We start from the raw sequence: 12,245 nt of genomic DNA on the forward strand, positions 1-12,245 counted from the left end.
TGGATCTCCTTCCTGTGGAGCAGAGCCACAGAGAGGCATTTGAGTGCGCGTGTGAGACGAAAGTCACATCCCAGGCTGAGTGTGTTTGTGAGTGTGTGTGTGTGTTTGTGAGTGTGTGTGTGTGTGTGAAAGAGTGTGAGAGCGGGTCAATAAGTGCCCTGAGCCGACTGGGAACAGGAAATCGCTGCTCACCTCCCCACAGCCTCTCTCCAGCCCACTTGACTAACACACTCACTGACACACACACACACACACACACACACAAGGCTGTGCTACTGTGTTGCGTACTGTAACAATGTATTCCGGCTGTAGGCTGGACGGCATGCTTACTGCCAGAGTAGGTTCCGGCCTGTGCACCAGATGTGTGTGTGGGTGTGTGTGTGAGTCTGGATCAGACCCCCCTCACCCGGCCTCCTTCCTCCTTTCTCTTTCTTCTCCTCCGCTCAGTTCAGATACACAATGTTTCAATTTCACCCCCTATCCCTCTATCCCCCCATCCCTGAACCCCCCCTCCCTCCCCCTCCCCCGCCCCCCGGACATGCCCTGACCTTTATTAACAGCTCACATGAATCATCAGCCCTCCACTCCTCCTCCTCTCTTATCCCTCTCACTTTTCTCCACCCGTTCAGAGAGACAACTCTGGAGCCAGCTCCCTCCATGTTCTAAGAGAGCATCAAGCAGTCTGAAGAGAATTGGATATTGTGTTGTTGTTTTTTGTGTGCCGGTATTGAAGTTTGGTTTATATCCAGTATGGCAGACCAGAGGAGGCTGGAGAGAGCTTCTAAATCTGTGTGTGTGTGTGTGTGTGTGTGTGTGTGTGTAAAGGTGCTGTTCTCAGCACCTTAGGCCTGAAGAGACAGGTAAGGGGTCTTTCAGGGGAGTAAGCCTGGACATAACGCAGTGCCGGGGGGTCAGTGGAGGAAGAGGAGAGGGGGATGAGAGAGAGAGGGGCAGAGGGGCAGAGTAGGAGAGCTGGACTGCTGAGTCGACAGAGAAGGGTGCAGTGCGGAGAAAAGAAGGACGAGCGGGCGAGGAAGGTAGGAAGCGAGGGGGCGAGGGGGAGAGAGGAACAACAGCCAACCCTCATTAAGTGAAGTAAGCACAGAGAAGTGAAGCACTTTGGGGCCTGGGCTGTAAACACAGGACCACCAAAACAAACAATCAGGGTCCGCCGTTGCTGGTCGTAAACCTGAACAGGCCTCTTGTGTTCACCCAGAGACAGGTTGTCTGAGGACAGTGGCCCTGAAAGTGCTTCCTAATGGGCCAGAACGCTGAAATTACAGTACAAGTGTGCGGTTAAAAGGGGCGTAATAGATCGACGGCACTCAATGCGATTGGCCGACTCCCCGGTACTTAGTCGTTTTCCACGTCTCTCGGATGACTGAGTGGGCTCTTCCTGTTTGTCTCTCCATCTCCCTTTAGTCTGTGGAATAGCACGGCCCTGCATTGCCCCCTCCCCCCAGCCCTGCCTTCACCCCCCGGCCCTCCACCCCAGGTCCTGCCTTCACCCCCCGGCCCTCCACCCCAGGTCCTGCCTTCACCCCCCGGCTCTCCACCCCAGGTCCTGCCTTCACCCCCCGGCCCTCCACCCCAGCCCTGCCTTCACCCCCCGGCCCTCCACCCCAGGTCCTGCCTTCACCCCCCGGCCCTCCACCCCAGCCCTGCCTTCACCCCCCGGCCCTCCACCCCAGGTCCTGCCTTCACCCCAGCCCTGTTACCTGATGGGAGACGTGTCTGTTTCCTCTGACTGGGTGAAATGTAATATTAGGCCTCGTGACGATGAGCACAGGAGAAAGGGAGGGAGGGGGAAGAGTCAGAGAGAGAGAGACATAGAGACAGAGATAGAGCGAGACAGAGAGACACATAGACAGAGAGAGAGAGAGAGAGAGAGAGAGAGAGAGAGAGAGAGAGAGAGAGAGAGAGAGAGAGAGAGAGTGAGAGAGAGAGAGAGAGAGAGAGAGAGTGAGAGAGAGAGAGAGAGAGAGAGAGAGAGAGTGAGAGAGAGAGAGAGAGAGAGAGAGAGAGAGAGAGAGAGAGAGAGAGAGAGAGAGAGAGAGAGAGAGAGAGACAGTTATAGACAGAAAGACTCAAAAACAGAAAGGGCTAGGGTTCGAAAATGGATGGATGTTTGAAAAATGGAGAGAGAAACAGAGGGGGTGATCGAGGGGGGGGGGGAGAGAGAAAGAAAACTAAGAGTGCTGGCCGATGTCACAGACAAATTGTTGACAATGATTGACAAGGCTGAGAGCAACTCCGAGCCAGCTCAGCTGGACGGAAAGGCCCGGCAAGGAGGTCTGCCCGGGCACCATGGCGACCAGGCTGTTGTGTGTGTGTCAGAATTCAGACAGACAGACAGACGGAAGGCTGTGATCACACTGGCACCAAGGGTGCAGCAGTGCCAGCATGCCACCCTGGCCAGCATCCCTGGGAATGCAGTGTTGATGTGTGTAATGAGTGAGCCAGATCAGAAGAGTGTGTGTGTGTGTGTGTGTGTGTGTGTTGGAGCCCGACGATGCCTAAAGAGCCTGTGGTCCCGTGAGATGAGCTGAGAGCTGAGCAGAGCGGGGCTGTGAAGCCATGTGCTCCATTACCACCCACGCTTTCAGGCTGCTCTGTCGGCTCAGCAGCAGTCACGTATACACCGATCAATGCAGGGGGGGGGGGGGGAATTGGACCAAACGTCTTTAGCGCTTCCACCCAGCCCTCCTGCAGAGACGTACTGCAGCCTGGTAGGAGAGAGGCAGCAGCCCTGCAGCCTTAAGGCCGGCCCTCCACTCAGGCCCAGGTCACATGGGGCATGGTTATCTGCCCCGTGGCTGGAGAGGGTTCTGTACTCTCAGACTGACGGGTGTTATCGAGCAGGAACGAGCACAGACGTCTGGGAGGCGGCCATGTTTGCTTCCAGTGGCGGAGGATGGATTGTTATGAGAATTCTTTGACCTGAAGCCTGGGGCCCCCTCCCCGCCCTCCCCCTCACCCCCCCCCCCCTTCTCCCCACCCCCCCCTTCTCCCCACCCCATTATGGTTTTAACTGATGGGGGTCACCAGTTGATGGAAAGCCCATTAGCCTTGGTTCTGCTGCACACCCACGCATTGGATTACATGAAGGAGACTTTTTTGGTCTAGACCTTAATTCTAGTTATCAGACAGTCAACCAGATTGACAGACAAGGAGAGCACGCATTGTGCGTATGTGTGTGAATGTGTGTGTGCGTATGTGTGTGTGTATGTGTGTCTGGTGAAAGCCCGATATTAACGGATCACAACACGCAACTCAGCATAATGCGGCGTCTTTCCACTCAGTCATTAAGTACCGGCCCCGGCGGCGAAAACAAATGGTCGGCTCTCATTAACGGAATGACCCCGGCGTAAATCTTTTCCCAGAAACACGCCATCACAGAGATGAACACCGCCGAATGGCCTTCGGGAGGTCACTAAAGCACAGGACCTCATGGGGGGTTGGGGGGGTTGGGGGGGTTGGGGGAAGTTGGGGGAAGCTGATGAGAAGATGTCGACCTGGCATTTTGGATGACAGTCGACCTGGCGGGCAGCCCACAGTATGTCATGAGAGCGTTTCTCTCAGACAGTGGGGAGTAATGCTTGGAAACCAAAAAGGGCACCAGGCCTTTCCTGGGAACACTCTACACCTTGTGACTTGAAATGCCATTCAGACAAAGCCACGCGCAGTGGTCATGGAACGACACCACGGCTGTGGGGTTCACCGATAGCAGACAGGACGGGGGGCTTCTTGTCCTCCAGAGCGGGCAATTGCTTGTTGGTGTTCTTCATGTTTCTTGGTGTTAGCTGAACGATTGAAATCAGGATCAGTAAAGTGACTTGAACCATATTGAACTAAATCTCTGCCGTTTGCCATGGTTATGGTTGAGAATTGACTTGCATGTGTGTGGGACGAGCAGAGTGGTTGCCATGGCGACAGATTCAGGCGAATAAGAGAGCCCGGGTGGAGGAGGGAGAAAAAAATGCAGGTGATTATAGGCCAGAATCATCGCTACACTCATGGTACAATTATGACACTCAATTTCACTAAATCCGGTTTGTACCATTGGGTATCTTCTCTCCCAGTTGTGAAACGGCCTTGGGCTTAGAGTGGGTGCCAGATATGTCTCCTTTTATCCCCCAACATGGGCTTGGTTTCCGCTGCAGTCGACCATCTTCCGTGCTCATGGTGCTGTGCACAGGCGGTTCTGTGGGATGTTATTGGCTATCTGTGCCCCTTGACCCCTGGCCTGAAACAGAGCAGAGACCTCTGGGAATTGCAGGCCAACATTGTCTTAACAAAATTCCATCTTGATGGATTTCAGACTCTAATGTTGTCCAGAGAGGCTGTGATGTGCCAGAGGCTCTTATACTGCCGGAATGGCATGATATTCTTGATACTCTGATATCGTAACATGAACCTAAGTTTCAGGGTCTATTGTATCCTCTTTCCGTCTCCTGACCTCGCTGGTTCTTTCAAAAATGTCTTTCCCTTTTGCTTTGCTTCTTTCTTTCTCTCCATTCATACCCCCATCCCTGCCAGGCACAGATCACCTTACACTGTCCTGTGTTTCATGTGCATGTGGGAGAACAGAGGGGGTGGGGATCTTCCACCCCAGACTCACATACACCTACAGTACACATGCACTCACTCACCCCCCCACATACACACACAAGCACACACACACACAAACATACACATACAAGTCTGGGAGAAGAACAGTTTTCTCATGGAATGGAAGGGAAGAGAAGGGGAGAAGCGTGCAGTTTGCAAACAATAAAGTTTGGACGATTCAAATGACACCCGGGTCCTCTTTGAGCTTCTAGGCCACAGTATCTGTCAAAGTGACTTTTTAACATGAATGCCGTGGTAAGTTGGCCTGGCTCCTGGCTTACTACGTACTTCCGCTCAATTTTCATTTTGCTATTGTACTGCTTCTGGGCTTGAGGTATATTGGTCAGATGTCTCCGGTAATTTTTTTACCGATCCAATCAGCAAATAGAGGGAGAGGCTGAGAACGATGAAGTTGATGTTGTGTGCAAGTTAGTTTGAGTTGTAGTTACGTAATGGCGGCGGAGAAAGATGCGAGCGAAGCCATTCTGTCCGTTGTGGCAACGCTGCCAAATATCCAAAAGTTAAAGCCGGAGCAAGAACAATCTTTAATCCCGACTCTGTTAGTTTGATTTTCCAGATAGCTCCGTTAGTGGTGAAGGAGTTGGCAAAGGCGAACGCTAGCGATTGGTTATGCCAGATCCAGAGTGGTTCTGGACAGATCCAATAGTTTTAAATTGCAACAGAGGACCCGCCTTCAAGGAAGTTAACGCTTGTCAATGGATCGAGCCCCGACTCTGTATACAAATGCAATGTACGACAGTCTGGTTGGGACCAGGCAAGTGGTAAGTCTCCAAAGAGACTTTCTGAAAGAAATTTGGTTTTACAAGGGAGAGAGAAAGGAAAATGTTTTTATGATTTGTTCTTAGAGAATGGAACACTGGCCGTCTTTGTATGTCGGTGAGAAATGAATTGACCTTGAACATGGTGTGAAAGTGCCCAGTCGCTTTGCTCACAAACACTGAGAAGGGATTGTGGATTTACTTTAGGCTGGAGGCTTTGATGTGGAATTGCTTCCAATCTGGGCCACAACGTGAAGCTTTCCGGAGCTAAGCAGGCCTGCTCCACAGTAGTGGATAATAGCTCTCTCTCTCTCTCTCTCTCTCTCTCTCTCTCTCTCTCTGTCTCTCTCTCTCTCTCTCTCTCTCTCTCTCTCTGTCTCTCTCTTTCTCTCTCTCTCTCTCTTTGGGTCTGGCGCTTTCTCCATCTCACTGACTCCCTCACATTCAGTGTTCCACTCGGAGTAGGCCAAAAAGATGTCACCCTCATGAGCCATTGTTACTGAGTGACAAAGACTCGTCCAGGGACTCCTGCCTGTCGTAGCCTCCCCACCAAGCTGAGCAATGAGGTAGCTCTGTCACCTTTGTCCCACATCCAGTGGGGGGGGACTAGTGGAAGGCCTGCTGGATCAAGAGAGCCCACAGAAGCCAGGCAGTTCAAGGCGTTTCAGCAACAACAACAACCACCACCCCTGGACCGAAGTCAAGGTGGCGGAGTGTGTTTCTCAATTTTCTGAGGGTGGCGAAGGTCAAAGGGCAATGTGAGGGCAGGATGTGTCGTCGAGGTGACTGGTGTCTGCGCAACAATAGATAAAAGCCTCAAGCCAGCATGATAAGAAATAGGACGGACGAGAAAACCAAAACAAGCAACCCTCAAACAAAGACCGCCCCCCCCTAACGCACACTGCAAAGGATTAAAGTGGACTTCCTGTCCTGTCTTTCTCAACCCAGCCATGTTTCGCTTCCCATGTCCTTGTGACACCACCGCAGAGGGGTATCTAGTCAGGGATTGGCCGATGGGGGTATTTTTAGATGTATGGAGGTCTTGTGGTTACAAAAGTAAATCAGTGTAACTCCCCTCCAGTTTTGCCTAAAAAACCCAGCAGGTCATTGATTAGTACCCACTGGAAAGGGTGGCTGGAGGGCGCGGGGGGGGGGGTCGTTTTCAGAAACAGGTTCGGTTGGACCAGTCTGGACCTTGGGAAGGCTCAACAAAGCTCTCTCTGTGGAAATGCTGACCAGCTGCAAAGCTGCGTCGGAGGAAAGGTCTTATTTTTACTCAACCGTATTTATTTGGATTTCTCTCAGCCTCTCCTCCTCTGTTGACACGTCTGCTCTACATCCCTGACAAGACGGGTCCCAACGCTGGCCTGCTTGTCGGACCACCTATATTTGGCAGGGTTCTCCCAGCAGCAGATTAACCTTAGTCTTGGATTAAGACCACAGAATGTTTGTTGTAATCCAGCACTAAACCTAAGCTAGTCTATTGTCCAGTCTGGCTCTGAGCAAATGGGAAATCTCTTTTTCCCGCCTTTTTTATGCCTGCAGTTTCAGGGGAAGACTACCAGAGTGAGTCCACCTGTCAGAAATATGAATCTATCAAGCATTGCACGGTCAGTCAGTGAAGTTTAAGAAAGCTTTATTGCTTGCGGCCGTCCCACAAGGAGACAAAAACATCACACGCCATTGTGCTACAAAGTTTGTCTGCTAGCATGTTGTGCTAGCTAGCTATTTAAGCAGCCCCGGTCATTACAGTCATTGGCTAAGACAAAGGCATGCAAATGTCCCATGGCTCTTCCTCATTGGCTCCCTTGCCTAGACCTGGCGTGCATGTGTGTGCTTGCTTGTTTGAGTGTGTGCGTGTGTGCGCTCCTTGACCCCTGTAAGCTTGACCATATGATTCACCCAGCACAGATAAGGCCAGACATCTTTTATGGCCTCTCCAGTAAGAGAGAGTGGTCAGCCCAGGTCACCTTGTTTACATATGCCTCGTGTTACCCAAAGTTCAGATTTGGGGGTGGGCCTCTCTCTACACACAAGGAATGCTGAACACAGCATCGTTCTTATACAGGATAAATGCGTCACATCTTCATTTTTTCCAACACCACCTTCCTTGGTCCGTTCAGTAACCCTTTCCCTCTCTCTCTCCCCCCCAGACTCGTACTCAGCAGCGGGCAGCGAGGGCAGCATCTCGACCTCCGTGGCGTCCCTGCCCCCCCAGGCCTCCAGTAGCTCCGCCCCCAGCTCCCCGGTGTCCCGCCGCTCCGTCAGCACCCTGAAGAAGTGGCTGACCAATCCTGTGCGCAAGCTGAGCGCCGGCGCCACCAGCGTGGGCGGGGCCAAGGGGGAGCGGCAAGTCCGCAAGCTGGAGGGCAAGCCCCCTCCGCTGCCCCTGTGCGGCCGCAGCCTGGACCAGTGCAGCCCCTCCGGCCCTGACGAGCCCCTCACCGTCCTTGCCGTCACCCGCAAACAACTGGTGAGCACTGGGTACCGTTACACTCTAGTGCTACAGGGGACTATGACATGGTACCGTTACACTCAAGTGGTGCTACAGGGGACTATGACATGGTACTGTTACACTCTAGTGCTACAGGGGACTATGACATGGTACCGTTACACTGTAGCGCTACAGGGGACATGCTACAGCACACAACACACAACAGGCTACAGATATACATTGTGCAACATCTGTAAACTCGCTGTCCTGAACCAGACACAGCACACAACTGTTGTGTGACTCAAAACGGCTGCATATAGATAGGAATCTTCTAGAATCTGCTAGAAAGTTCTACCCTGTGCTATGGCCTATATGTAAATACCTAAAGGTAAAATATGTGTATTGTTTGTTTTGATGTTGGTTGTGTGACACCAAACATCTTCAGTACCCTTATTAGAGACAGACCACATTCCATGTAAAACATTTTGAGGATGTCAAATATGTTGACATCTTCAAGCAAATACTAGCCTGCTGCTTCAAACCTGGCATGGTATTGGTACGTGGTACACCGCCCTGCTTAGTAGACATCCAAAACAACGTAGGGCTGCAATGTTGAAGCGTGGTGTACCAGGCTTGATGATGACGGTGATCATGTAACAATGCCAACTGTGCAAGCTCACTCCTGGGGATCTAACCGACGGTCTTGCCTCGTGGGCCTGAAATGTTCACGTGGCGTTCATGGTTACCCAGCATGGCGTTGACGTGGTGCTTCTGCTATTCTCCTGCTGTAGGAGTGGAGGGGTGGCCTGGCCAGTCCTGAGGACTTGTCTCCTGGCATGCTGCAGTCTCCCAGCTACCTAGCAGACTCTTTACAGGGCTGCACACTGCTGACACATCCACAGGTGAGGCCCTCGCGTGGATGCACACACGCACACTCACTAACCAGCTGATGGATTAGCATGTCGGTCATGATTCATAGATCAGACAAAGGAAAGATTTACCTCAAGGGACCAATGCCAGATTTTCTGTCAGGTGTTGCTTCACATAAACCCTTATTTAAAGCAATACCGTCTATAGTACCAACAGGGAACCGTGAATGTGTTCTGACTGTGAACCAGCGGTCAAGAAATGGTAAGAATATAGATGAAGATGGCATCAGCAAATGATAAAATGATAGCTTGTGCTCCATTTGTGTTGGTTTGTGCCGTTATAATTTTTGTGCTGCTGTTCTTCTTCAGATATTAAAGAATATTTTATTCTAAACATATTCTACTAAACATTTAATTTGTGCCTCTTCGGTTTTTTAAATATTATACGTAATAGATTAAAAAAAAACTAAAAGCATGCCACAACTGCTAAAAATACTTCAGGATGCGGGACAGCTTGGTTTAGTTCACACATCCTTCAAGATACATATAGCACACTTCGAACTAAAAGTTTTGAATTTATGTGTTTGGCCCATATTATTGGACTGGATATGTTCTGGGCCAAGAGAGATAAGGTACTGAAGAGAGGTAAATTGGTGCTCAAAAAAGCAAAACAGACTGTCTTGGCACTACAGCTAGTCTCACGAGGTCTTCACTCTGGCTCTGCCTCCACTCTGGCTCTGCCTTTAACCTGGTTCTGCCTTTAACCTGGTTCTGCCTCCACTCCACCCAGTACTTCAGTCTTTAGTGTCAGAAATAATATTAAGTAATAAAAAGGGTTATGAGAGAAAGTGAGAGAGACAGAGAGAGAAACGGAGACAGAGAGAGATGAAGGTATCTGGGTCAGTCGTCTCAGGGTCGTGCTAACCGTCACAGCGCTGCTTCTTTCACTGCCCTGTACTAGCCAATCCCTGGAGCTCAGATGTCTGGAGTGCGGTACGATACATTCCTGTAGTTTACCACTGTTTCTCTCCTGAAACCTCTCTTCCTCCTGGCCTGACAGTGGGACACGGCCTCCTTGAGAAGGCTATTTTTTAGGTTTTGATCGAGTGTTTATTGTTTATCAGACGATGGAAAAATGCTGGGAGGGGTGGCGTATTGGAAGCAGTGAGACTTTTCTGCAGGGTCAGGCTACAGTTCACTGTTCATTTAGCCCTCAGACAGTTTCCTTCCTCTCTCAGAAACCTGTTTGTACACCACCAAGGTCCAAGATCAAGAAAAGAATCGTAAAAAAACAAAAACAAAATTGAGGAAAAAAACAAAAGAAAAGGGAAGAGTTAGGAACAGACTCCCCTTCCCCCCAACCCCCCTACCACCCCCGCTCCTACCCCCCCCTAACACCCACCACCCCCCACCCCCAAACAAAAGCACATTTTCCAGCAGGAAAAACAACAGACGTGATCTCAGGTTTTATTAAAACTCGTGCAGATTTTCGACTTTGGCTTCTGGGTAGAAAAACAAAACAAGCGTCTAAAAGGGAGCAGGAGAGGAGAGCTGGGAAAGAGGGGGAGGTGAGTGGGGGAGGGGGGAGGGAGAAGAGGGATCTTTCCTGTGGACTTCACCAGAGCACATCTGGAAGTGATCAGGCAGTCAGTGGAGACTTGTCAGCCAGGCTGGAGCTCCCCATACTGGGGCCGAAGACGCCGGGGCATCCTGGGCCCACACAGACCCCCCCACCCCCCACCCTACAATACAAAAACAGCACACACACACACCTTGGACATACTTGACCCCCTCTAAAAAAATACAAATAAATAACAAAATGTGTCATGGGTGGACACATTTGGACAACGTATGAAGACATAACAAAATGAGCTTTACGCCTGCAGACAGCAGTTCCTGGGGGTGGATACATATGTGGTGAGGCAACTGTAGATGAACCAGTCAAACCAGGCCACAAGGCACAGGTGTGTGACCTGACAAAGTGCCCTTCATCCATGTCAGAGGAGTCAGGGGATTAGGATAGTGTTTGACTTTGTCTAGGGTGGGGAGAATGCTCTGGAACTGTTGGCCATACACACACACACACACACGGGTGCGAAGAGAAAGACACTCCCATAGGTTTACTCAGTAAAAACTGAATGAAAAGGTCAAAAGGAAACTCATGAACCTGAACTAGAATAAAGAGGTGACTTTCCTGAGAAAACAAAGATTGAAATGAATGGATGGGTTGGTCAACAGTCTTATCTCAACAACAAAATATCTCATGCATATATGTTGTCATGCGGTTCAGGAACTTAATGAACTGCCCAAGTTTATGCAAGCAAACTCCCAACAAGTTGAGCTACTTTTGAAAACATGATCCTTATTGCGTAACTGTGATGTTGATTCGGTGTAATTTTGCTGATTGTGAACTCGAGGCATGTTCATGTATTCTGTTTAAAGTTGTGAGCGGGACAATTCAGTCATACTGTTTTAACTACACGAAAAGACACTTTGTGTGTCTCGTACGATAATGACAGGTGTCTCCTCCGTGGCTTTTGCTGTCTCTCTCTCTCTCTCTCTCTCTCTCTCTCTCTCTCTCTCTCTCTCTCTCTCTCTCTCTGTCTCTCTCCTTCTCTTCCTCTCTGCATCCATCTGGTCACATGGTGTCCCCGTCCACATCCTGCTCCCGGGGACAATCTGATCCCCTTGTCATCCTGTCACTGTCGCCCGGGAGTCTCGCAGCTCTCCCTCGTCACCTTGGCAACCTGAATTATCTCTCTTTCCTCTCCCCCGCCCGCCCACCTCCGCCCGCACCGAGGGATGGCACGAGCGTCCTAACCCCCCCGTTTCCTTGTCCCCCGCCTCTCTGTTTCACCAGGACACGCAACCCACCAACGCCTTGCTCGAGGACGACGGCTCCGTCCTGATGGACGACGCCTCCAGCCAATCATCGGCCGTGGCCGACACCGAGGAGGAGAGGAGGAGTGCCTTAGAAAAGAGCATGTAGGTGGTTCTTCTGGACAATTCATTCTCTGTGCCGAATACTATTTTTCAGCCCCTCAGCAACCACAAGACCCAATAAGCTCACTGAACAACGGCTGCAGCTGCCACAATATAATAGCACTATTTATTTGCAGTGACGTATCAGTGAACGCTATTTGTCCCCGCGGTGGGATTGGGAGTCAAATGCATTGAGATAAGGGTATTGAGGTATTGTGAATACAAGTCAGGCTGTTTTCCTTCTGTGCAGGTATGTGTTGACGGAGTTGATTGAGACAGAGAAGCTGTATGTGGGAGACCTGGCTCTCATCGTGGAGGTACAGTACCCACGGTCTCACAGCTGTGTACAGGATAAACACAAGCGCATGTGGGGGCCCACACACACACGTGCTCACAACTTCTCCCCCTGCGTGCTTTGGTTGTACTCTTCTCTTTTCTTGGTTTGTAATACCGGAAAGATGTTTTATTATGAATACGAGGTGAAATCGAATCGTCTTCAAAAACAAATCCACCATTTTAGTGCGACTTTCATTTCAGGCCTGCTGTGAAAAGGTAAATGGGAGCCCGGTG

At 50.6% G+C, this 12,245-nt stretch overlaps 1 protein-coding gene across 6 annotated transcripts in view; it reads left to right on the forward strand.

Moving 5' to 3' along the window:
• Positions 1-12,245, forward strand: part of arhgef25a (Rho guanine nucleotide exchange factor (GEF) 25a) — a 42,991-nt gene that overhangs the window by 24,045 nt on the left and 6,701 nt on the right. For 5 of the 6 annotated variants that reach the window (XM_084679636.1, XM_084679633.1, XM_084679637.1 and 2 more), the window contains 5 exons: positions 7,544-7,863; positions 8,616-8,726; positions 11,554-11,678; positions 11,926-11,992; positions 12,213-12,227. In XM_084679636.1, coding sequence (XP_084535762.1) covers positions 7,544-7,863; positions 8,616-8,726; positions 11,554-11,678; positions 11,926-11,992; positions 12,213-12,227 — 638 coding nt within the window. The remainder of the gene's footprint in view (positions 1-7,543; positions 7,864-8,615; positions 8,727-11,553; positions 11,679-11,925; positions 11,993-12,212; positions 12,228-12,245) is intronic. The other variant, XM_084679638.1, reaches the window with a different exon arrangement.

The sequence above is a fragment of the Hypomesus nipponensis genome, chromosome 18 (assembly GCF_054491055.1).
Source record: "Hypomesus nipponensis isolate SF chromosome 18, ASM5449105v1, whole genome shotgun sequence".
NCBI classification, from domain to species: domain Eukaryota; kingdom Metazoa; phylum Chordata; class Actinopteri; order Osmeriformes; family Osmeridae; genus Hypomesus; species Hypomesus nipponensis.